Source organism: Staurois parvus, unplaced genomic scaffold (assembly GCF_062004578.1).
Source record: "Staurois parvus isolate SC_StPar_1 unplaced genomic scaffold, SC_StPar_1.0 ptg000361l, whole genome shotgun sequence".
Classification (NCBI taxonomy): Eukaryota; Metazoa; Chordata; class Amphibia; order Anura; family Ranidae; genus Staurois; species Staurois parvus.
This window is the reverse complement of record NW_028318157.1, coordinates 1303129-1326348: the sequence shown is the minus strand read 5'-3', so window position 1 is coordinate 1326348 and position 23220 is coordinate 1303129. Positions and strand designations below refer to the sequence as shown.

At 44.7% G+C, this 23220-nt stretch overlaps 1 protein-coding gene across 2 annotated transcripts in view; it reads left to right on the top strand.

The window, feature by feature from the left end:
* LONRF3 (LON peptidase N-terminal domain and ring finger 3) overlaps nt 1–17565 on the top strand; it is a 55074-nt gene extending 37509 nt beyond the window's left edge. For both annotated transcript variants that reach the window (XM_089684920.1, XM_089684921.1), the window contains 3 exons: nt 2671–2833; nt 10847–10996; nt 16225–17565. In XM_089684920.1, coding sequence (XP_089541046.1) covers nt 2671–2833; nt 10847–10996; nt 16225–16383 — 472 coding nt within the window. In that variant the 3' untranslated portion in view covers nt 16384–17565. The remainder of the gene's footprint in view (nt 1–2670; nt 2834–10846; nt 10997–16224) is intronic.
* Nucleotides 17566–23220: the final 5655 nt, after the last annotated feature.

The window sequence follows — 23220 nt, the reverse complement described above, 5'->3', positions numbered from 1 at the left end:
TTGTTTTGTGTTACTAAAGGCTGTCTGTCTCTGTATTATCTGTGAAATATAAATCGGTATCTTATAATTATACACTCTAAATATTCCCTGTGAAAATAACACTAAAAAGTCCCACTTTCACCCTTGAAAGTCCAAAACAATTATATAAACCTTTTCAGTGTCCGTAAAAATATACACAACATAAAAACCCTAAATAAAGTCCAAAGAATTTTTCTCCAGTCTTTTTGATTTAAATTCACCGTGTGATTCCAATAATTGCCGTGTACCTCAAAACAAAGAAAACTCAATAGTGTATTATCCTAAATAAATAAAAAAAATGTATAAATTCATGAATAATATAAAGTCAATCCAGAGAATTTCTAATTATTTCTGTGCAAAATAAAACCCACAAAAACATGAGAACACTTGTGATAGTGAAATACTCTGTGTACACATCTAAGTGGCGGAATCATATACCCTTACCCTAATAAAATAATAAACCAGCCTTAAATGAATCCAGAAAGGAATAGTGATCCACTGGGACCACAGGGATACCTTCTGATCCCAAAATGTTCACTCCAATACTCTTGCCTTCTTATTCTCCATGTTACTCATAGAAAGAAAAAATAACCAAATAGTGCAGTATGTTCCAATAATATAAAGATCCAAGCTTTAATGATTGTGCTTACATATAAAAAAAACCCTTAAAAACGCATATTATTCCCATAACGCTACCTCAAGCAGCTTCCTGGAACGCTAGAATGTGATAAACCACACTTAAGATGGCCTCAACGCCACTTCCGGTCTTCCGTCCCTTGACGCGTTTCGTCACTTTCTTGACTTCCTCATAGCGGGATTTTCGAAATTCTCTGGATTGACTTTATAATATTATTCCTGAATTTTATAAAAAAAAAAAATTTTTAATTTATTTATTGGGGATAATACACGACTGAGTTTTATTTGTTTTGAGGTACACAACAATTATTGGAATTGCACGGTGAATTTAAATCAGAAATTGGAGAAAAATTCTTTGGACTTTATTTAGGGTTTTTAAGTTTTTTTTGTATATTTTTACGGACACTGAAAAGGTTTATATAATTGTCTCTGTATTATATTTGTTCTGTTTTGTTACATTCTTTTAATTATAATACAAATTATTATTATTATTAATATTCAGTATTTATAAAGCGCCAACAGTTCGCTCAGTGCTGTACATTACAAAGGGAGACGGAATATGCGACAGTACAATAACAATACAATGTGATACTCGAGAGTTTCGAGGGCCCTGCTCCTTCGAGCTTACAATCTAGGAGGGAGGGGATAGTGGTACAGGAGGAGATAGCTGTGGGGGATGGAGTGGTAGGAAGAGTGGAGCAGGTCGGCAATTAGCAGGGGGTGGGGTAGGCTTCCCTGAAGAGGTGGGTTTTCAGGGTGCGCCTAAAGGAGAGGAGAGTAGGTGATAGTCTGATGGGTTGGGGTAGGGAGTTCCAGAGGATGGGTGACACCCTGGAGAAATCCTGGAGACAGGCATGGGAGGAGGAGACCAGGGAACTAGAGAGAAGGAGGTCTTGTGATGAGCGGACTGTGCGTGTTGGGTGGTCCTTGGATATTAGGTCGGTGATGTAATTTGGGGCAGTATGGTGGACAGCTTTGTACGTCAGTGTTAGGATTTTGAATCTGATCCGTTGTGCAATCGGAAGCCAGTGGAGGGATTGGCAGAGGGGGGTGGAACGGTTGGTAAGGTGAATGAGTCTGGCTGCCGTATTCAGGATCGACTGAAGAGGGGATAGCCTGTGACAAGGCAGGCCAGTGAGGAGGGAGTTGCAGTAATCGAGTCGTGATATGATGAGGGAGTGGATGAGCTGTTTAGTGGTTTCTGGAGTTAGGGACGTGCGGATTTTGACGATGTCGCGGAGGTGAGTCTGCACGAGTTTGTTAGTGATTGGACTCGGGGCTGGAAGGATAGGTTGGAGTCCAGAATGACACCAAGTACTCTGGCCTGCAGGGCGGGCATGATAGTGTCATTGTTGGACGTGATGAAGTCAATGGGTGGTGTGCAGGCTGTGGGGAAGACTAGGAGCTCGGTTTTGGAGAGGTTCAGTTTAAGGAAGTGGAGCGACATCCAGTCTGATATGTCGCTCAGTAGGTGTGTGATTCGGGCGGAGACTGAGGGGGTGAGGTGGGGGGTTGAGAGATAGATTTGTGTGTCGTCGGCATAGAGGTGGTAGTTGAAGCTGAGAGAGTGTATGAGTTGGCCAAGGGAGGAGGTGTAGATGGAGAAGAGAAGGGGCCCGAGGACGGAGCCTTGAGGGACCCCAGCGGAGAGGGGGAGGTGGTAGCGTTATAGGTTACGCTGAAAGAGCGTTGTGATAGGAGGAGAGCCAGGAGAGAGCGGAATCTCTGGGGCCGAGGGAGTGTAGTTTTTTGAGGAGGAGGGGGTGGTTGACTGTGTCGAAGGCCGTGGAGAGGTCAAGGAGTAGGAGCACTGAATAGTGGCCATTAGCTTTGGCGGTTAGAAGGTCGTTGGAGATATTGGGATATTTTCAAATTAATTGATTGCTAGCTTCAATACATTTCCAATCAGAAGTTATGATTCCTCTTTCTAAATGACATGAAACACATCTTGAGGATTATTTGTCTAGGGTGTAAAGAATCACTTGAACTGACCATTTGATTTATTCCCTCTTCTAGATTTGCAGATTACGGGTGCATATTGGAGATCCGTAATGTAGAGTTCTTTTCAGATGGCCGTTCAGTTGTGGATAGTATTGGAAAAAGAAGGTTTAAAGTTATGCAGCACAGTCAAAGAGATGGTTATAACACCGCTGATATTGAGTACATAGAGGATGAAAAGGTTAGTATTTACGAAAAAGTTATCTATGACTGGGTTCGCTGGCTGTATATGAAGAAATCTAATCATTATAACTAGAGATGAGCGAATTATTCAAAAATTCGATTCGGCTGATTCGCCGAATTCGCGGAATAAATTCGATTCGAGGCGAATATATTCGCTGCGAATTTAACGTGTAAAAAGGGTGTTTCTAGGCTTCAGAGAGCCTTTATATTAGTGCAGAACACTGTACCTTTAATTTAAATGCCCTTGGAGTCTGCTGGGGAAGAGAAATAATACTGTCAGTCAGTATGACATGCAGATGAGTGCCTTCGATCTTAGAATCACCGCACACTTCACTCATTTGGGCAGTCACGGGGCCAAAACCAGAGTGTGGAGCCACAGTGTGGCGGTGGAGGCAGCAGCAATTGGAGGCCATACAGCACCCTATGACAAAATGGAACCCACCAGCAGTGTGAGGAGACCTGAAAGTGGCACATGGCAGAGTGTGGCGATGGAGACAGCAGCAATGGGAGGCCGTACAGGGACCCATGACACACTCTGGACCTGGCAGCAGCATGAGGAGGCGGTACAGGGGCCCATGACAGATTACGGGCCTGGCAGCAGCATGAGGAGTCGGTACGGGGGCCCATGGCAGATTACGGGCCTGGCAGCAGCAATGGGAGGCCATACAGCACCCTATGACAAAATGGAACCCACCAGCAGTGTGAGGAGACCTGAAAGTGGCACATGGCAGAGTGTGGCGATGGAGACAGCAGCAATGGGAGGCCGTACAGGGACCCATGACACACTCTGGACCTGGCAGCAGCATGAGGAGGCGGTACAGGGGCCCATGACAGATTACGGGCCTGGCAGCAGCATGAGGAGTCGGTACGGGGGCCCATGGCAGATTACGGGCCTGGCAGCAGCAATGGGAGGCCATACAGCACCCTATGACAAAATGGAACCCACCAGCAGTGTGAGGAGACCTGAAAGTGGCACATGGCAGAGTGTGGCGATGGAGACAGCAGCAATGGGAGGCCGTACAGGGACCCATGACACACTCTGGACCTGGCAGCAGCATGAGGAGGCGGTACAGGGGCCCATGACAGATTACGGGCCTGGCAGCAGCATGAGGAGTCGGTACGGGGGCCCATGGCAGATTACGGGCCTGGCAGCAGCAATGGGAGGCCGTACAGGGACCCATGACACACTCTGGACCTGGCAGCAGCATGAGGAGGCGGTACAGGGGCCCATGACAGATTACAGGCCTGGCAGCAGCATGAGGAGTCGGTACGGGGGCCCATGGCAGATTACGGGCCTGGCAGCAGCAATGGGAGGCCCGTAATCTGCCAGCACCCTATGACAAAATGGAACCCACCAGCAGTGTGAGGAGACCTGAAAGTGGCACATGGCAGAGTGTGGCGATGGAGACAGCAGCAATGGGAGGCCGTACAGGGACCCATGACACACTCTGGACCTGGCAGCAGCATGAGGAGGCGGTACAGGGGCCCATGACAGATTACGGGCCTGGCAGCAGCATGAGGAGTCGGTACGGGGGCCCATGGCAGATTACGGGCCTGGCAGCAGCAATGGGAGGCCGTACAGGGACCCATGACACACTCTGGACCTGGCAGCAGCATGAGGAGGCGGTACAGGGGCCCATGACAGATTACGGGCCTGGCAGCAGCATGAGGAGTCGGTACGGGGGCCCATGGCAGATTACGGGCCTGGCAGTAGCAATGGGAGGCCCATAATCTGCCAGCACCCTATGACAAAATGGAACCCACCAGCAGTGTGAGGAGACCTGAAAGTGGCACATGGCAGAGTGTGGCGATGGAGACAGCAGCAATGGGAGGCCGTACAGGGACCCATGACACACTCTGGACCTGGCAGCAGCAAGAGGAGGCGGTACAGGGGCCCATGGCAGAGTGGCGAAGCGTAAGCAGCTTAAATTGAAGGCCATACAGAGGCCTATGTTAAAAATAATAACATGTTTGGGGCATGATTCATGGCGGATTTAGTCAGTTGTGTCAGGAACTGGTGGTTTGAAATCCAGACTAATCCACGCCTGATTCATTTTCACAAACGTGAGTCTCTCCACACTTTGGGTGGACAGTCGTGTCCTCCGCGGAGTTACAATACCTCCTGCCGCACTAAACACGCGCTCTGATGCCACGCTACTGGCCGGGCAAGACAGCCTTTCAAGGGCAAATTCAGCTAGTTTGGACCAAAGGTCAAGTTTCGTTGCCCAGTAGTCAAGGGGATTGTCTACCTCGGTTGGCAGGGTGCTGTCCAAGTAGGCCCAAGCCTGTTGTTTGAGGTCCTGCTCCAGGTCCACCTGATGCTGCTGCTGCTGCGGCTGGTTAGTAGTTTCCTCACTGCGCTGGTGAAGAAAGCTACTCATCATCGACTGCAGACTGAGGCAGCCGCTGCTGGTGGAGCTGCCACTGCTCCTACCACCCCACCCCTCCCCTGCTGCCATGGCAGTGGAACGCGAGCGCACAGGGCCCACAGTGTCTGAGGATGGACGTTGGCGCAGAAAGGCAGAGACCAACTGACTACATAGGTGGTTTTTATAGTACGTTATTTTGGCCTCCCTCTCAGCAGGTGTGAAAAAGGCCACCATTTTTGAACGGTAGCGAGGGTCCAACAAGGTGGACAGCCAAAAGTCATCCCTCTGTCTGATGGTTATTATTCGGCTGTCGCTACGCAAGCAACCGAGCATGCTATGGGCCATTTGTGCCAAGGAATGCGAGGGACTCCCTGCCTCCATCTCCACAGCATACTGCCACGGTGCGTCTGGGTCCTCTGTCTCCTCCTCCTCCTCTACCAGATGCTCCTGCTCCTCCACTCCTGTCCGCTGAGTAGAAAAACCACCCATTTCACTCAATAATTCCTGAGCACCAATGTCCTCCTCTACCTCCTCCTCTTCTTCCTGTCCTGCCCCCACAGGGGTCATGTGGCGTTGAGATCTGTGCGCCACGTCTACCGCACCCTGACCAGCCATTGTTAACAGCATTTGTTCCAGGAATGACGTCGTTCATCCCATAGTCCTGCCGACTCACGAATAGCGTGGCCTCCTCAAAGGGCCTGAGCAAGCGGCAGGTGTCACGCATGAGCTGCCAATGGCTGACAGCTAAGTTACACAGGGGAGTACCTTTATCCGCTTGTAACATCAGGAAATCGGTGATGGCCTTTCGCTGTTCGTAAAGGCGGTCTAACATGTGTAGGGTTGAATTCCACCTTGTTGCAACGTCGCAGATCAGGCGATGCTGTGGAATTCCGTTCTGCCGCTGCAGCTCAAGGAGGGTGTGCTTTGCGGTGTAGGAATGGCTGAAATGCATGCAAAGTTTACGTGACATTTTAAGGATGTCTTGCAGTGGGATGGTGGATTTTAGGAACCGCTTGACAACCAGATTGAACACGTGAGCCATGCATGGCGCATGGCACAACCTTCCTTGACGCAGAGCACACACCATGTTCTTTCCGTTGTCGGTCAACATGGTTCCGATTTTCAGTTTGCGCGGAGACAGCCATCTGTCGATTTCTCTGTTCATTACACTCAGAAGTTCCTCCCCTGTGTGACTACGTTCGCCAAGGCATACCAGGTGCAGCACAGCGTGACACCGTTGCGCCCTGCACATGTGATATGCCGGTCGGGTAATGGGACTTGGCACGGGGGTGGCGGCTGAGGACACGGCGGAAGAAGAGGTGGTAGAGGCGGACATCTTTGCTGGACCAAGGACGTGCAAACGTGGAGGCAAAAGCGGCGTGACCTGTCCAAGTTGCTGGTGCGGCTGTGCCGGCACCACGTTCACCCAGTGGGCCGTAAATGACATGTACTGTCCCTGACCGTAGTTACAGCTCCACACGTCGGCGCTGCCGTGCACTTTGGCAGAGACCGACATGCTCAAAGACTGGCCCACCATCTCTTCTACATGTGAATGCAGGGCTGGCACTGCCTTTTTGGCGAAGAAATGCCAGCTTGGCACTCTCCACCGCGGCTCGGCACAAGCCATCATTTCTCGGAAAGGTGCTGAGTCCACCACTTGGAAAGGGAGGGACTGCAGCACCAGCAACTTGGACAGGAGGACGTTCAGCTTCTGCACCATCTGGTGCGTGCTCGCAAACTGTTGTCTCTTGGAAACGGATTCCAAGAAAGACTGCTGACGGAATCCGTGAAGAGGAGTAGCAGGAGAAGGAGCATCTGAACGAGCGGAAGATGCCAACGAGCGACAACTCCCCTCAGCAGAGGTGTTGGAGCCTTGACTGGCTGATAGAGGGCGATTGACGTCGGGTGACGGAGCAAGTAACGGAGCGGGTGATGGGGCTGGGGCAGGCAGAACCGCCGTATCTTTATCACGGTTTTCCCAGGCCACCGAATGGCGACACTGCATATGCTGACACAACGCTGTAGTCCCAACATGGGCCCCCTGGCCACGCTTGACTTTCTGGCCACATAGTCCACATACGGCTACGTTTACTTCCTCGGGCGGCTTGACGAAAAATTGCCACACCGCCGAGTAGGAAACTTTGCCCCCGCTACTCCTCACTGGCTGACTGCTACTTCCTCCGTGCACACCGGCACCACTACTGGCCGTGGTGGTAGGCTGCAGTGGAGCTGGTGCTCTACTCCGTGGCCGTTTGCCTCCACTGACACTGCTGCGACCCTGCTGCCTCCTGGGCAACCCACCGACTGTTTTGCTCGCTGCCAAGCTGGCACCCTCTTCTCCTGATGATGCGGAAGCAATAGCCTGATGACGACGAGGCTGCCAAGTGCGATCAGCCTCATCATCATCAATTAGGGTCTCCGCGTCACTACTAGCCCCCTCGGCTGTGTGTGGGTCAGGAGACAGACCTGTCTCTAGACCGGCTACCGAGCCACTCTCCTCGCCAGTACTTCTTCGCCTGGCTGCTGAAGAGGCGGATGTCTCCCCCCGTTCCTGACCGCCCTCTGTTAGCTCTTCCTCACTGTACAGTGGGGCTGAGCCCACAGCATGCGATACTTCGCTTGGTGAGGGAACACCAAAGGACAGGGGCAGGTAGAGGACACGTGATTTCAGTGGGCTTGCTCCCGGGCCATGCCAACTAACGGTTGTGTCTGACGTACCCACCGACCGTTGGCTGTAGGTGTCAGAGGTGACCTAGGAAGAGGAAGATGACCGAGCCAACCAATCGATGACGGCAGGGTTGTCGGTGGAGACACGACCGCTGGATGACACCGGGAGCACTGGCCTCTGGCTGTGACTAGTGCTGCCTCGACCCCTTCCTCTGCTGCCACGTCTGCTCGCTCCTGAAACATTGCCTCCTCTGCCACTCCTCTGCGTGTTGTCTGACATACTCTTTAATTCAACGATTCTGTGTCCCTGAGTAACGATTCTGTGTCTGTCCCTGAGTAACGATTCTGTGTCTGTCCCTGAGTAACGATTCTGTGTCTGTCCCTGAGTAACGATTCTGTGTCTGTCCCTGAGTAACGATTCTGTGTCCCTGAGTAACGATTCTGTGTCCCTAAAGTCTCTGTGGCCCTAACTCTGTCCCTAATACACAGAGGTCTGTCTCTCTTGAATGACCGGAGGCTAATGGAGAATTCTAAGATGGCCGCGATTTATAGCTCCACCATTACACAGTGCTGGCTGGCTGGCTGCTGATTGGCTAATGCGATCACATGTCATGAATGAATGCATTATGGGTCAGCGCGCCTTCCCAGAGATCCCCGCTCCGTCGCCACACATGTCGCCGCCATTTTTGGGAAAATTCAATTCGCGCATCCGAAGTTTGCTAATTTTCGGATTCGGATTTTTCCTGATCTTCGAAACGAATTCCACTTCGCCATGTTCGATTCTCTCATCTCTAATTATAACATAAACAGTCAGGTCTGTGGATGATCCTCTTTTATTAGTCATGCAGTTTTTAAATGTTAGAAGATATTCCATAAGGCCAGAATGGGAGCAATGAAGCAGTAGGTTATACTGTATTTCTTTTATTTCTGCTTCAGCTGCTATCTGTAAAATATTTGATGTGACTTCCAAGTTCCCAGGCTTCCTCTCCACAGCAACAAAGGTCTCCAATGTTACACCTCTACAGTTTTCAAATTTTATATACATGGCATGACTGTCCCAAAGTTGCACTGAAAATATTCTCATTGTGCCAGCGGCATGACTTGAGAACGAGAAGTGAGGGAAAATCTGACATCATTTGACCAGGCTTTTCACCCGTCAGTACTTCTTTTTGTATAACCAGAGTCCCTAAGCGATACACATGGCACAATTACAACATTTCTTGTATTCCCATTACAATTTATAAGAAAAAGGGGCTGACATTAAAGGATACTGTAGCAAGGGCTGACTGCTTCTAAATCATGGAGGATATATATTGCCAGCACACCATGAATCTTTATTATAAAGTCTAAATTTGAGGCCACACAGGACCCCCTTCGTCAGGCATGTGACCGGTGTTGTATAAATGAGCCCATTATTATTATTTTTTTTTTTGGCCACAGTAGGCTTTTTATACTGCTTTATTAATGGGTGCCATTGAGTACACATGACTCCAAGATAGGTTCTAATAATCAGCCAAATCCCCTTTTGTTCTAGAACAGGTCTCCAAACTTTCTAAAGGGCTTTCTAGAGATTACAGCCCTTTAAGTTTTAGGGGATAGACTGTGGTCAGTGAGAGAATAAAGTGTTCTGGTATCAGTGGGAGTAAACAATGCCCCATCATTGGTATTAGGGGTAGTAATAGTGCTCCTTCATCAATGTCAATAGGAGGAATAGTGCCCCATAATTGTCATAAGGGGGAGTAACACCCTTCATTTCCATCAATGGAAGAAATGGTGTCCCATCATTTGGTATCAGTGGGAGGAATAGTGCAGTATTGTTGTTGTCAGTGGGAAGAATAGTGCAGCAGCGTTGGTGTCATTGGGAGGAATCTCGCGGCATCGTTGTTGTCAGTGGGAGGAATAGCACAGCATTGTTGGTGTCAGTGGGAGGAATAGTGTTCTATCATTGGAATCAAAGGGAGGAATATTGCCCCATCATTGGTATCAGTGGGAGGCATAGTGCCTCATCGTTGGTGTCAGTGGGAGGCATAGTGCCTCATCGTTGGTGTCAGTGGGAGGCATAGTGCCTCATCGTTGGTGTCAGTGGGAGGCATAGTGCCTCATCGTTGGTGTCAGTGGGAGGCATAGTGCCTCATCGTTGGTGCCAGTGGGAGGCATAGTGCCTCATCGTTGGTGCCAGTGGGAGGCATAGTGCCTCATCGTTGGTGCCAGTGGGAGGCATAGTGCCTCATCGTTGGTGCCAGTGGGAGGCATAGTGCCTCATCGTTGGTGCCAGTGGGAGGCATAGTGCCTCATCGTTGGTGCCAGTGGGAGGCATAGTGCCTCATCGTTGGTGCCAGTGGGAGGCATAGTGCCTCATCGTTGGTGCCAGTGAGAAGAATAGTGCCCCATCGTTGGTGCCAGTGAGAGGAATAATGCCCCATCGTTGGTGCCAGTGAGAGGAATAGTGCCCCAGCGTTGGTGTCAGTGAGAGGAATAGTGCCCCATCGTTGGTGCCAGTGAGAGGAATAATGCCCCATCGTTGGTGCCAGTGAGAGGAATAGTGCCCCAGCGTTGGTGTCAGTGAGAGGAATAGTGCCCCATCGTTGGTGCCAGTGAGAGGAATAATGCCCCATCGTTGGGGCCAGTGAGAAGAATAGTGCCCCAGCGTTGGTGTCAGTGAGAGGAATAGTGCCCTATTGTGCAGACAGTGGGGGGAATAGTGCCAAGGGCCGGATAAAACAAAGGAAATGGCCACAGTTTGAAGACGCTGTTCTGGAAAATAAGCAAGATATCCTGGTACTGTTTTGAGGGATGCTACAATGTGATACCCAAAGCAATGGATGTGTTTGCAATCAGACTCTTATAATGTATACACATACAAACAACCAATGAAAAGATATTTTGTATGGGTAAAAGTTTGTGACTAAGCTCAATTTTAATATACAGAGTATTCAGAATGTGATTTTGAGCAATAAAAAACATTTGTTTTCTAGGTTACAGAAGAAGTTTATGCAGAACTTCGTGTACTGCACAATGCTGTGTATGATCAGGCATACAACTGGTTCAGTACTCTGAAACTAGCATTGAAAACTCGAATCTTGAGTCATTTTGGTCCTATGCCAGCTAAGGATGCTGATTTACAGGTACATTTTTAAATAACGGTTTTGACGGTTGTTATGAAAAAAAAAATAAGTACACCTTCTCTTTTTTTTTTTTTTTTTTTTGGAATGTTAATTTGAAGGGCATCATGCTCAGCTGGCTGTAGCTATCAGACATCAGTACTTTGGTTGAGATATTGACCTGGAACAAGCATGAAGATAAGAAATGTCTGAGCGAAATCCAAGCTCCATATGACCAGAATGACAGCACGGAAACTAGTATTTCCAGAAGTGGGGTCAGCAGTGGCAGCTTCTTTACATCATTTAGTATAGGCTTCCTTTATGAACTGTTATTACACAACCTTTAAGTTGAACTGGAGGGTGCTTACAGGGCCTCCAAAAAGCTGCTCAATGGAGTTAATTTAGCTTAATTTGTGCTTTTCTGAACCTGATGCTCTTCACTGCATCATTTCCAAGCAAAGATTAAATAAATGGCATATGCGCTTAGCCTTGTATACTTGAACTGATTGACTCAATGACTGCCAATTACAGATGTATTTGCGTGGGGAGGGGGGTTAGAGATTAGGCATGGCCTACTTTTGATTCACCATTTCATCGATGTTTGCAGTTGCCTAATAGCTGCAAGTACAGGAAACTAATTACTGCAATTAGGTGAAATAATCTATGTATGCATTCTATTCTCTCTTCAATCCTATTTCAATCTTTTCTTCATCTGTACTTACTAAAAGATAAGAATGATACCATGATACAATGTGTTTCACTACATTGACAGCCCTGGAACGTAAAGTATTGTGATATGAGGTTGGGAACATCAGCTAGCCAAATTGGTAAAAGTAATGAGTCTTTTTATTTTGAAAAACACACAAAATGGCTTTCTTCAGCAAAACAAGTAAACGGTCCACATTTCTTGCACAACAGAATTACATAGCAGGCTCCCCGCCAACCTCTTGATCCCACACCAAGATTAGGGTTCCTTTTTGTTAAGGGTGCCGGACAGGCCACAGGGGTTCAGAAACCAGCCTCTGTTTGCCAGAGAGCTACTTGCAGCATGGGAGCCTCTCTCTCCCCTCTACCTAATTCACAGAGGGGATGATTTCCCTCTGCTGCCTTCCAAGTCTCCCTTGCCTGGGGCTTAACCCCTTCGGGACCAGAGTCCTAGTAGTCAGAGTTTGGAGGTTCTTCCCACCCAAAACCCTTTGCACTTGAATGACAGCCCCACACGTTTCCTCACAGCAGTGTGGTTTCACTGCGGGTAATAGTGGGTGCAGGAATCGCTGCAATACTGGCAGCTACCTGCATAGGTGTGAACCAAGCCTTAGGGAGGAAATGGGGGGGAGGGGATGACTGAAAGGGGCACAGTAATGGGAGGAGGGATGTGATTACCAGGGGCACTGTAATATAAAAGGGACTGCACTGTAATGGGGTACTGTAATCATTACTGTGCAGTCCCCTTTACATAACAGTGCCCCCTTTAAAGTGCAGTCCCTGATACATTATTATAAAAGGGCACTGTGGTGTAAAGGGGACTGCATAGTAATGTAAAGGGGGGGGGTGATGTGAAGGAGAACTGAGGACACTGTGGGACGGCTTTAAAGGGGGAACTGTGATGTAAATGGGGCAGTGGACACTGATATAAAGGGGGATTGTGCTATAAATGGGGGTTGTAGTGTGAAGAGGGGCTGAGAACAAACTGAGTCATGTTACTGTCAAACTGATGTTACTGTCAAACTGAGACTAACCTAAGGCCTTATATACACACTATATTGTGAAAAGTATTGGGACGCCTGCCTTTACACACACATGAACTTTATTGGCATCTCAGTCTTAGTCCGTAGGGTTCAATATTGAGTTGGCCCCGCCCTTTGCAGCTATAACAGCTTCAACTCTTCTGGGAAGGCTGTCCACAAGGTTTAGGAGTGTGTCTATGGGAATGTTTGACCATTCTTCCAGAAGAGCATTTCTGAGGTCAGGGACTGATGTCGGAAGATAAAGCCCGGCTCGCAGTCTCCGCTCTAATTCATCCAAAAGGTGTTCTATTGGGTTTAGATCAGAATTCTGTGCAGGTCAGTTAAGTTCCTCCACCCCAAACTCTCTCATCCATGTCATTATGGACCTTGCTTTGTGCACCGTCATGTTGGAACAGGAAGGGGCCATCCCCAAACTGTTCCCACAAAGTTGGGAGCATGTCTTGGTATGCTGACACCTTAAGAGTTCCCTTCACTGGAACTAAGGGGCCAAGCCTAACCCCTGAAAAACAACCCCACACCATAATCCCCCCTCCACCAAACATTACTGACTTGGCACAGTGCAGTCAGGCAAGTACCATTCTCCTGGACACGTCCATCGGATTGCCAGGCAGAGAAGTGTCATTCGTCACTCCAGAGAACACGTCTCCACCGCTCTAGAGTCCAGTGGCTGCGTACTTTACACCACTGCACCCGACACTTTGCATTGCACTTGGTGATGTAAGGCTTGGATGCAGCTGCTCGGCCATGGAAACCCATTCCATGAAGCTCTCTATGCACTCGTGTTGTGCTAATCTGAAGGACACACGAAATTTGGAGGTATTTAGCTGTTGACTCTGCAAACAGTTGGCGACTTCTGCACACTGTGCACTTCAGCATGTGCTGACTCCGCTCTGTTATTTTTCTTGGCTGAGTTGCTGTTATTCCCAGTTGCTTTCACTTTGTTATAATACCACTATAAGTTGAGTGTGGAATATTTAGTAGCAAGGAAAATGGATGGACTTATTGCACAGGTGACAATCTATCACGGTACCACGCTTGAATTCACTGAGCTCCTGAGAGTGACCCATTCTTTCACAAATGTTTGTAGAAGCAGTCTGCATGCTTAGGTGCTTGATTTTATACACCTGTGGCCATGGAGGTGATGGGACACCCCTCCAAATCATTGGATTCAGGTGTTCCAAATACTTATGGCAATATAGTGTATCATAGTCCTTAACCTCCCTGGAGGTATTCCCGAGTGTAGCTCAGGTTAAAGTTTCAGTACCACAAGCGGTAACCCCGAGCTACACTCGGGCTTACCATGCAGCGTTGCTCCGGGATCTGTTCTCTAACCTTGTCCTGCGCTCCTGCGATGTCCCTCCTGCAGTGTCCCCTGTAATGTCCTCCGGCGAATGCCGGCATCTGTCTTCTGGGTTCCGTCCCCTGCGACGTCAGGACGTACGGGGGATGGATCGGCGGGAAATTTGAAAATGACAAAAAGTGACATTCACTAAATTCACATAATATAACATTACTGTATCAAACAATTTCACATACATTTTGTCCCTAGTGCTTTGTCCTGTGCCCTGCCTACATTTTTGCTGTTCTTTCTGCATGGAAACTGAGAAATGTCCATGGTGTCCAAAAAGTGTCCCTTTTAGGTCAAAATTGGTTTTAGACCGGCTAGAGAACAGCGATAGTAAATTAGAACCACTTGCAGAATTGAGTGATAATGATTTGTGGGGAAATTCGTCATCAGACACTGAAAATAATTTTGTGACTTTGCTCAGTGATGTGTGAACTTGGCGCTATATTTCAAATTTCAGTCTTTTTGGTTTGATTATATTATTGAATTAAATGTGTTATTATATTTTTTATGATTAAATTATAATTTATGATTTCGTGGTTCAAATTTTAACATACCCGGGATGTTTACTAGACTCTTGTTTGGACAGATTTCAGTGAGTTATTCCTAAAAATTACAGGCCTACAATAAAAAAATACATATTTCCATGCAAAAAATGTACCGCTTTGAGCACAGAAATATGGACATAATCAGACCGCTAGGGAGGTTAATGGTTTGCAGTTTGATGGGAAAGAGTCCTGCATTACTGCAGTTTTGATATGTTGACCTGCATATTGCGATTTTAAAAGCAGCTATATAAAATCCCCCAAACCTAATATATCTTTTCTAAAGTATATATTCTTGCATATGTGTAATGCTAGGTTCAAAACCTATGCAGTTTGCATTTGATCCGTTTCTGCGGTGCAATTTTGCTTTTTTTTTTTTTTGTTTTGTTTTTTTCCTTTTCTTGTTACTACGCAGATTAAAACGCATCAAAAACGCAATCAATTGCACTACATGCTTTTCTGCAACGTCTCCATTGAAGTCTATAGAACCAAAAGCACAACTTTTTGTGTTACAAAAAAAAAAAAAAACAAAGTCCCTGACCCTTTCCAAAAAACGCACTGGGTGAAAACGTGGAGATGTGAACGTGTCCCATAGGAAATCACGTTAAATGGACTGTAGTGCGTTCCTGCAAACGCTTAGGTGTGAACCTAGACTTCATGTATTTATTTGATGTAACTGTTTTCTAAAGAACTGTGTCAAGCAGTCTGTTTTACCCTCTGCAGCCAAAAATACTTCTCCTTGCATTCTCCAGCTGTCATTTTTCCTTTAAAAGTTTTTATCCAGTTGGTTGTTATAAAGCAGTACAGCCGCTTGAGATGATCTTCCCTCACATGCATGTAATTGGTTTAAAAAGGAGAAAACCCTCCATAAATACAAGATATGTAAAAAAGGATAAAAATAACACTGCGGCAAAACAGATGTTGATCCTATACCTACTGGAAAATTTTTGCGCATACATGGGTCCAAGGTCAGGGTTATTACATGGACCACCAACATCGTAAAACATAATCATTATTTTATATTTCAAACAAATTCTTAGTTGCAAGGTATTGGGATTGATTTACTAAAACTGGAGAGTGCAAATCTGGTGCAGCTCTGCATAGAAGCCAATCAGCTTCCAGGTTTTATTGTCAAACCCAATTGAACAAGCTGATTGGCTACCATGCACAGCTGCACAAGAATTTGCACTCTCCAGTGTTAGTAAATCAACCCTATTGTATTTTTGTTGAAGGTGTAACACTGCTTTAAATGGCACTAAATGATTTAGGACAAAGCATTGACTAGGAACATGTAGAAGAACCATGTGTTGTTGTAAACATAAAGGGAATTGTGTGCTTTTCAATGAAATGAGAAAATGAAATAACTTAATGTCATCATCCAAGCTTTTGTACTGTTCCTCCAGTGTTGCTGGACCTGGTGTAAAATAAAATAACCCAGTATTACTTTGACCACAGATGAGACAACCTAATACAGAGTTCAGGAGCCAGACAGTCCAGACTAGGAGCTGATAAACATGGGACCATATTGTCCAAAATCCAGTGCAAAGCCTAAATTGTTAGTGTTAAATAATTTTTATGTAGATTTTTATGAACTCCTATTTTTTTTTTTTCTAGGTAAACCCCAATGGCCCTGCATGGTGCTGGTGGATTCTCGCTGTTCTTCCTCTTGAGAGCAGGGCACAGCTCCCTTTTCTCGCAATGACATCACTTAAAGATCGCTTAACTAGCATTCGGCGTGTCCTCCTGTTTATGTGTCGTACACGACCACGATAATGACATTGTACGCATTGCATTCCATCTGACAAATACACAGTGCACATACCAGAAATGTATGTCACATCGCAAGGTTTTCAGCCTTGCAAATTAATTTATTGTTAATGGTTTATTTTTCTTTACATTTTTTTTTTTTTTTTTTCAACTACTGAATGACAAAAAATCCTGGATGCCTTTTATATGAAATGTAGTATACACATATTTTCGTTGGAGCTTTCCATTTTGATAAAGTTTTGTTATACAAAAAGATCTGCGTTTTTACAGAGCTGTACAGATTTGTGATCATCCGTAATGCATAATTTATTTTTCATGACCATTTCCTCTGCTTTTTGTGCTTGATTCATTGTTTAAAAAAAAGAAAGCAAAGAAAAAAAAATGTTGTTTGGTCTTTTTTTTATATATATATATTTTTTTTTTAATTTATAACAAAAAATGGCATAACACAGAAAAATGTGGAAATAGCTATCTCAATGTGTTTACATACATGTGATTGCATAAAGGGACTGTATAGCCAAAATATATCTTTATGTTTTGGATAGAGTAGGCAAAGATTTAAAACAGTCTAAAAAATTAGTTCATTTTTTTTTTTTTATAGTCACACCCATGTTGTACTTGTGATTGCATAAAGCAAATGTATAGCCAAAACAATTTCTTTGTTGTTGTGGATAGAGTAAGCAAGGATTAGAACCGTGTCATGTGAGTGTTTTTGTTTTAGCAAGAAGGTAGATTCACTCTTTTTTTTCATAATGACCAATATAACCAAAACAGTTTTTTGGTGAATTCAAAAATTTACACTTGTCACCAGAACAAGGAGTGACATTAAATCCTATCCAGTCACCTCTTCCAGTGACAAATGTCCAAGAGGGGAATTCCCTTAACTTTTTAAAGATTTCCTTTCAATTCCTGTTGCATCTGTAGGACAGAAGTGTAGGATAATATCCACAATGGGAGACAAACATTGGGGGGGGGAAACTTGCAGCGGTGTTAACCCTTCCCTTCTCTGTCCAAAACGAACAAAAAAATGTTTTGGCTGCACATACACATTAAGCAATTGAAGACCAGGCCTATTCTGACACTTCTCTTTTATGTGTAAAAAAATCAGTATTTTTTTTGTTAGAAAATGTACTTAGAACCTTATATATTTAGCAGAGGTCCTAGAGAATAAAATGGTGGTTGTTGCAATTTTTAATTTTTTTTTATGCCACACTCTTTGCGCAGCAGTTTTTCAAACTAATTTTTTTTAATACACTTTAATGAATTTTAATGCAAAAAAACACAATATATAACCCAATATTTTGAAAGGATATAAAAGATGATGTTAAGCCAAATAAATAGACACCTAACATGTCACACTTCAAAATTTGTGATCGCTTGTGAAATGGAAACAAACTACGATGCCTGCAAAATCTCCATAGGCGATGCTTTAAAACTTTTTACAGGTTACTAGTTTTAGAGTTACAAAGTATCACCCCCCAGAATAGTAATGTTACTAAGTTATGTTAAAAAATAAAAACAAAATTTTTTAAATTACAAAATGGGGAAGAAGAAAAAAAAAAAAAAAAAAAAATATATATATATATATATATATATATATATATATATATATATATATACACACACACACATACACAGTTGTGTTCAAAATAATAGCAGTCAGGCATCACTAACCTGATCAATCACTGTTTTTGGTAGAAATGATATTTCTACATGGCAAATAATTTACTAGCAGGTGTAGTAGAGTAATAGAAATCCAACAGTCATGACATGCATGCTGCTGATTCTGTGTAATTGAATCACTAATTGAAAGGGGCATGTTCAAAATAATAGCAGTGTGGAGTTCTATTAGTGAGGTCATTCATTCTTTGAAAAACAGGTGGCAATTATTGCCCTTATTTAAGGAAGGAAGGCAGCAAATGTTGTACATGCTGGTTACAGTGCATTTCTCTCTGAAATTCTGAGGAAAATGGGTCGTTCCAGACATTGTTCAGAAAAACAGCGTACCTTGATTTAAAAGTTGATTGGAGAGGGGAAAACATATAAAGAAGTGTAGAAAATGATAGGCTGCTCAGCTAAAATGATCGCAAATGCTTTAAAATGGCAACCAAAACCTGAAAGACGTGGAAGAAAGCGAAAAACTACTATTCGAATGGATAGAAGAATAGCCAAAATGGCAAGGACTCAGCCAACAATCAGCTCCAGGAAGATCAAAGAAGGTGTAAAGTTCCCTGTGAGTACTGTTACAATTAGAAGACGCCTATGTGAAGCCAAGCTATCTGCAAGAAGCCCCCGCAAAGTCCCACTGTTGAAAAAAAGACGTGCTGAAGAAGTTACAATTTTCCAAAGAGCACATTGACTGACCTAAAGAGAAATGGCGCAACATTTTGTGGACTGATGAAAGTAAGATTGTTCTTTTTGGGTCTAGTGGCCGGAGACAGTTTGTCAGCCGACCCCCAAACACTGAATTCAAGCCACAGTACACTGTGAAGACAGTGAAGCATGGTTGCACAAGCATCATGATATGGAGATGTTTCTCATACTACGGTGTTGGGCCTATTTATTGCATACCAGGAATCATGGATCAGTTTGAATACATCAGAATACTTGAAGAGGTCATGCTGCCTTATGCTGAAGAGGAAATGCCCTTGAAATGGGTGTTACAACAAGACAACAACCCCAACCACACCAGTAAACGGGCAACATCTTGGTTCCAGACCAACAAGATTGACGTTATGGAGTGGCCAGCCCAATCCCCGAATCTTAATCCAATAGAAAACTTGTGGGGTGACATCAAAAATGCAGTTTCTGAGGCAAAACCAAGAATTAGAGAAGAACTGTGGAATGTAGTCCAATCATCCTGGGCTGGAATACCTGTTCACAGGTGCCAGAAGTTGGTTGACTCCATACAACACAGATGTACAGCAGTTCTCAGAAACAGTGCTTATACAACGAAATATTCATTAAGTGATTCAAAGGAAAGCAAAATCTTCAAACATTTTTCAGTTTATATAGTGAATGTTTGAGTTTGTAAAGAAGAATACAAACAATGCTATTTTTTTGAACAATCTAATATTCACTTTTCTTCAATTTTTAATGTACACTTTTTGGGACTTTTTTTTTTTTTTTAATACCAAAAACGTAGCAGAACACATTTTGTCATAACTTTAGGCCAAAATTTAATTTTATTGGATATGTTTTATGACAGTAGAAAATATCGGGGTTCTTTTTTAAACTGTCATTTTATTTTTGTTTAGATCGCAAAAAATAAAAACCCAGTGGTGCACAAATACCACCAAAAGAAAGCTGTATTGGTGTGAAAAAACTGACAAAAGCTTAATTTGCGTAAAGTATTGCATAACCAAGCAATTGCCAGTTAAAGTAGGACCGTGCTGAATAGCAAAAAAATGCCCTGGTCATGAAAGAGGTAAAGCCTTCCTGAGCTCAAGTGAATATTCAAAGCAAACTCCCCCATCCATCCCTGTCTCCATGCTTTATTTTGAGTGTTCACTTAATGAAAAAAAAAAACTTACTGAGTGGATTATCAGGTGAAAATAAGAGAAAAAAAAAAGCTTATGGGCTAGTTCACACCAGATGCAGTTCAGTGCGCTTTTTTTTTTCTGCATCAAAAATGCATGCACAGTGTTTTCCATCTATTCAATTGGCTCTAGTTCACACCAGTGCACTCAGTTCCAGCCAATTTCCAGTGCAGCTCCAAGGCGCGCAGCGAGGTGATCGGTGGTGCACTGTGTCCCTCGGACACAGTGTGGATCACAGATCAACTGAAAGAGCCGAAGACATCGGCCCTGTCATGTGATCATCTGTATCCAATCACAGCTGATCGCATGTAAATAAGGAAATGCCAGTTATCGGCATTTCTCTCCTCATGACCTGTCACTCTGACAGCTCGAGAAGAGAGGAGAACCGGTAATCGGCATTCCTCAGAGGGGACATGTACACTGATTATCAGGGCACTGATGATTAGTGTGCCCTGATGATCAGTGTAGTCCCATCAGTGCCACCCGTCAGTGCCACATCAATGCACTATATCAGTGCCTACCAGTGCACATCAATGCCACATAATGCCCATCTGAGCTGCCTTTCAGTGCCACCTATCAATGCCAGTTAGTGCCATATGAGTGCTGCCTTTCAGTGCCCATCAGTACCTCCTCATCAGTGCCCATCACTGCAGCCTCATTAGCGCACTTCAATGAAGGAAAAAAAATCACTTATTTACATTTTATAACAGAAACTAAGAAAAAACTTATTTGTTCAAAATTTTCAGTTGTTTTTGGTTTGTTTAGCAAAAAATAAAAAACCCAGAGGTGATTAAATACCACCAAGAGACAGCTCTATCTGTCTCAAAAAATGATAAAAATTTCATATGGTTACAGTGTTGCATGACCGCACAACTGTCATTCAAAGTGTGACAGCGCTGAAAGCTGGAAATTGGCCTGGACAGGAAGGGGGTATAAGTGCCCTGTAGGCAAGTGGTTAAATGATAAGTTCACCTTTGGGAACATGTTTCACGTGTCCCCCTGCCCCTCCCCCCCTCCTCTGACAGATAGTACAGGGAAAAGTTTCCCCATATTATCTGTCAAATTTGAAAACAGCGTGGCAGTGCGGAGCTCCGCCCACATGGCTGCATCAATCATTCAGTTCTGTGAATGAGTGCCTGTAAGTCCCTACAGCCTTAGTGGCTGTGGGCTTGTAGTTTTCAATGAACTACCACACCGCCGTGGAGCCCCGTGATAGTTCATTGAAGCTTCCTGTCAATATATCAATACATCCCGTAAGGCAAGCAGATATTCTGACAGGTCTGCAGGAGACCTGCATGGCATCAGCAATCTATTGATCACTGGTGCAATGCTTTCCAGTCTCCTTTGGACAAAAATAATAAATGCACATTTTTTTACCTGCAAAAAAATATGCATTTATTATTTTTGTCCAAAAGGTGAACTTATCCTTTAAGTTTTGTTCCTTCCTATGTATGTCTGCTTTCAGGTACGCGCAGCAACTAAACTGTCATAGATTGCTGGTGAGATTCCATATCTACTCCGCTCCATTAGAGTCATAACAGGGTTATGTAATCTGTTGCCGGAGGCAGACAAGGACACAATTCACAGCTGCCACATGAAACCTTAGCTAGCACACATAATACGTAACTATAGTGTACACAAATGTATGCACATTTGGTAAAATATCTTGTAGTACCTACAGTTTAAATTCTGGTTAAAGTAACCCATTCAGTTTAAATAGAAATGAAAGGCAAAACATGTATGTATACATATAAAAAACCATAATAAATACCCTTTTCACCTATTATATACAATAAGTGATCACATAATCTACATTCTCAGCTGCATAAACAGCTTAGAGAGCTGGGGAGGAGAAACCGCATTAGACTGATCTTCCCAGTGAATGGCTGTGCAGAGGTGGCAGTGTCAGACGTTCAAACATTGGAGGAGAGCAGAAAACTGACCATGCTGTGCTCTCATTCCTAGTGCAGTCAGTTTTTAATAGGAAAGCAGAGGAACTGGCAGGAACACCAGGAATTTCACACAAAGGAAGTAATACAAAGAGAACAGAATACTTTTTTCATATCAGGAATATGTAATGTTGGGGTGGCATATTCTTCAACATACAGTCAATGCATTGCAATGATACATTTTAACCACAAGCCTACAGGGCACTTATACCCCTTTTTTTCAGCTTTCAGCGCTGTCGCACTTTGAGTGACAATTGCGCGGTCATGCAACACTGTACCCATATGAAATATTTATCATTTTTTTGTGACAGATAGAGCTTTATTTTGGTGGTATTTAATCACATCTGGGTTTTTTATTTTTTCTTAAACAAACCAAAAACCACTGAAAATTTTGAAAAAAAAAAGTTTTATTCTTGGTTTTTGTTATAAAATTTTGTAAATAAGAGATTTTTCTCCTTCACTGATGTGCGCTAATGAGGCTGCAGTGATGGGCACTGATAGGCTGCACTGATAGGTGGCACTGATGGGCATTGACAGGCATCACTGATATATGGCACTGATAGGTGGCACTGATTGGCATTGATAGGTGGCACTGACTGGCACTGATGGGTGACACTGAAAGGCAGCTCAGATGGGCTCTAATATGTGGCATTGATGTGCACTGGTAGGCACTGATATGTGGCATTGGTGTGGCACTGATGGGCACTGGCACGAGGCACTGATGAGCACTGACACAAGGCACTGATGAGCACTGACACAAAGCACTGATGGACACTGAGAGGTGGCACTGCTGGGGTTACACTGATCATCAGGGCACACTGATCATCAATGCACTGATGATCAGTGTATATGTCCCCTCCGTGGAAAACCTATTATCGGCACTCCTCTCCTCAGGAGCTGTCAGCGTGACAGCTCGAGAGGAGAAAAATGCCGATAACCGGCATTTCCCTGTTAACATGTGATCAGCTGTAATTGGACACAGCTGATCACATGACCGAGCCAACAACTTCGGCTCTTTCCATGATTGGTGATCCGCTGTGTCCGTAGAACACAGCGCACCGCCGATCGCCGCACTGCATGCTCCCTGAGCCGCGCATGCGCGGTGAGAATGGGAGGACGTCATATGACATCCTCCCAGATCGAGAGAACCACCTTGCGTCCGTCATATTACTATATGGCGGGCTGGAGGTGGATAAGGGTAACATTTATGTAAACTCGAGTCAAACCTCATATAACGTAGGTGTTCATGTAATTTCAGAAGTCAATTTTTAATATTTATAAATCTGCATCTTTCATTTAAATATTACCTGCTGATGCATTCATGAAGGTCCTTGTTCGGATTTTCTCTGTTATAG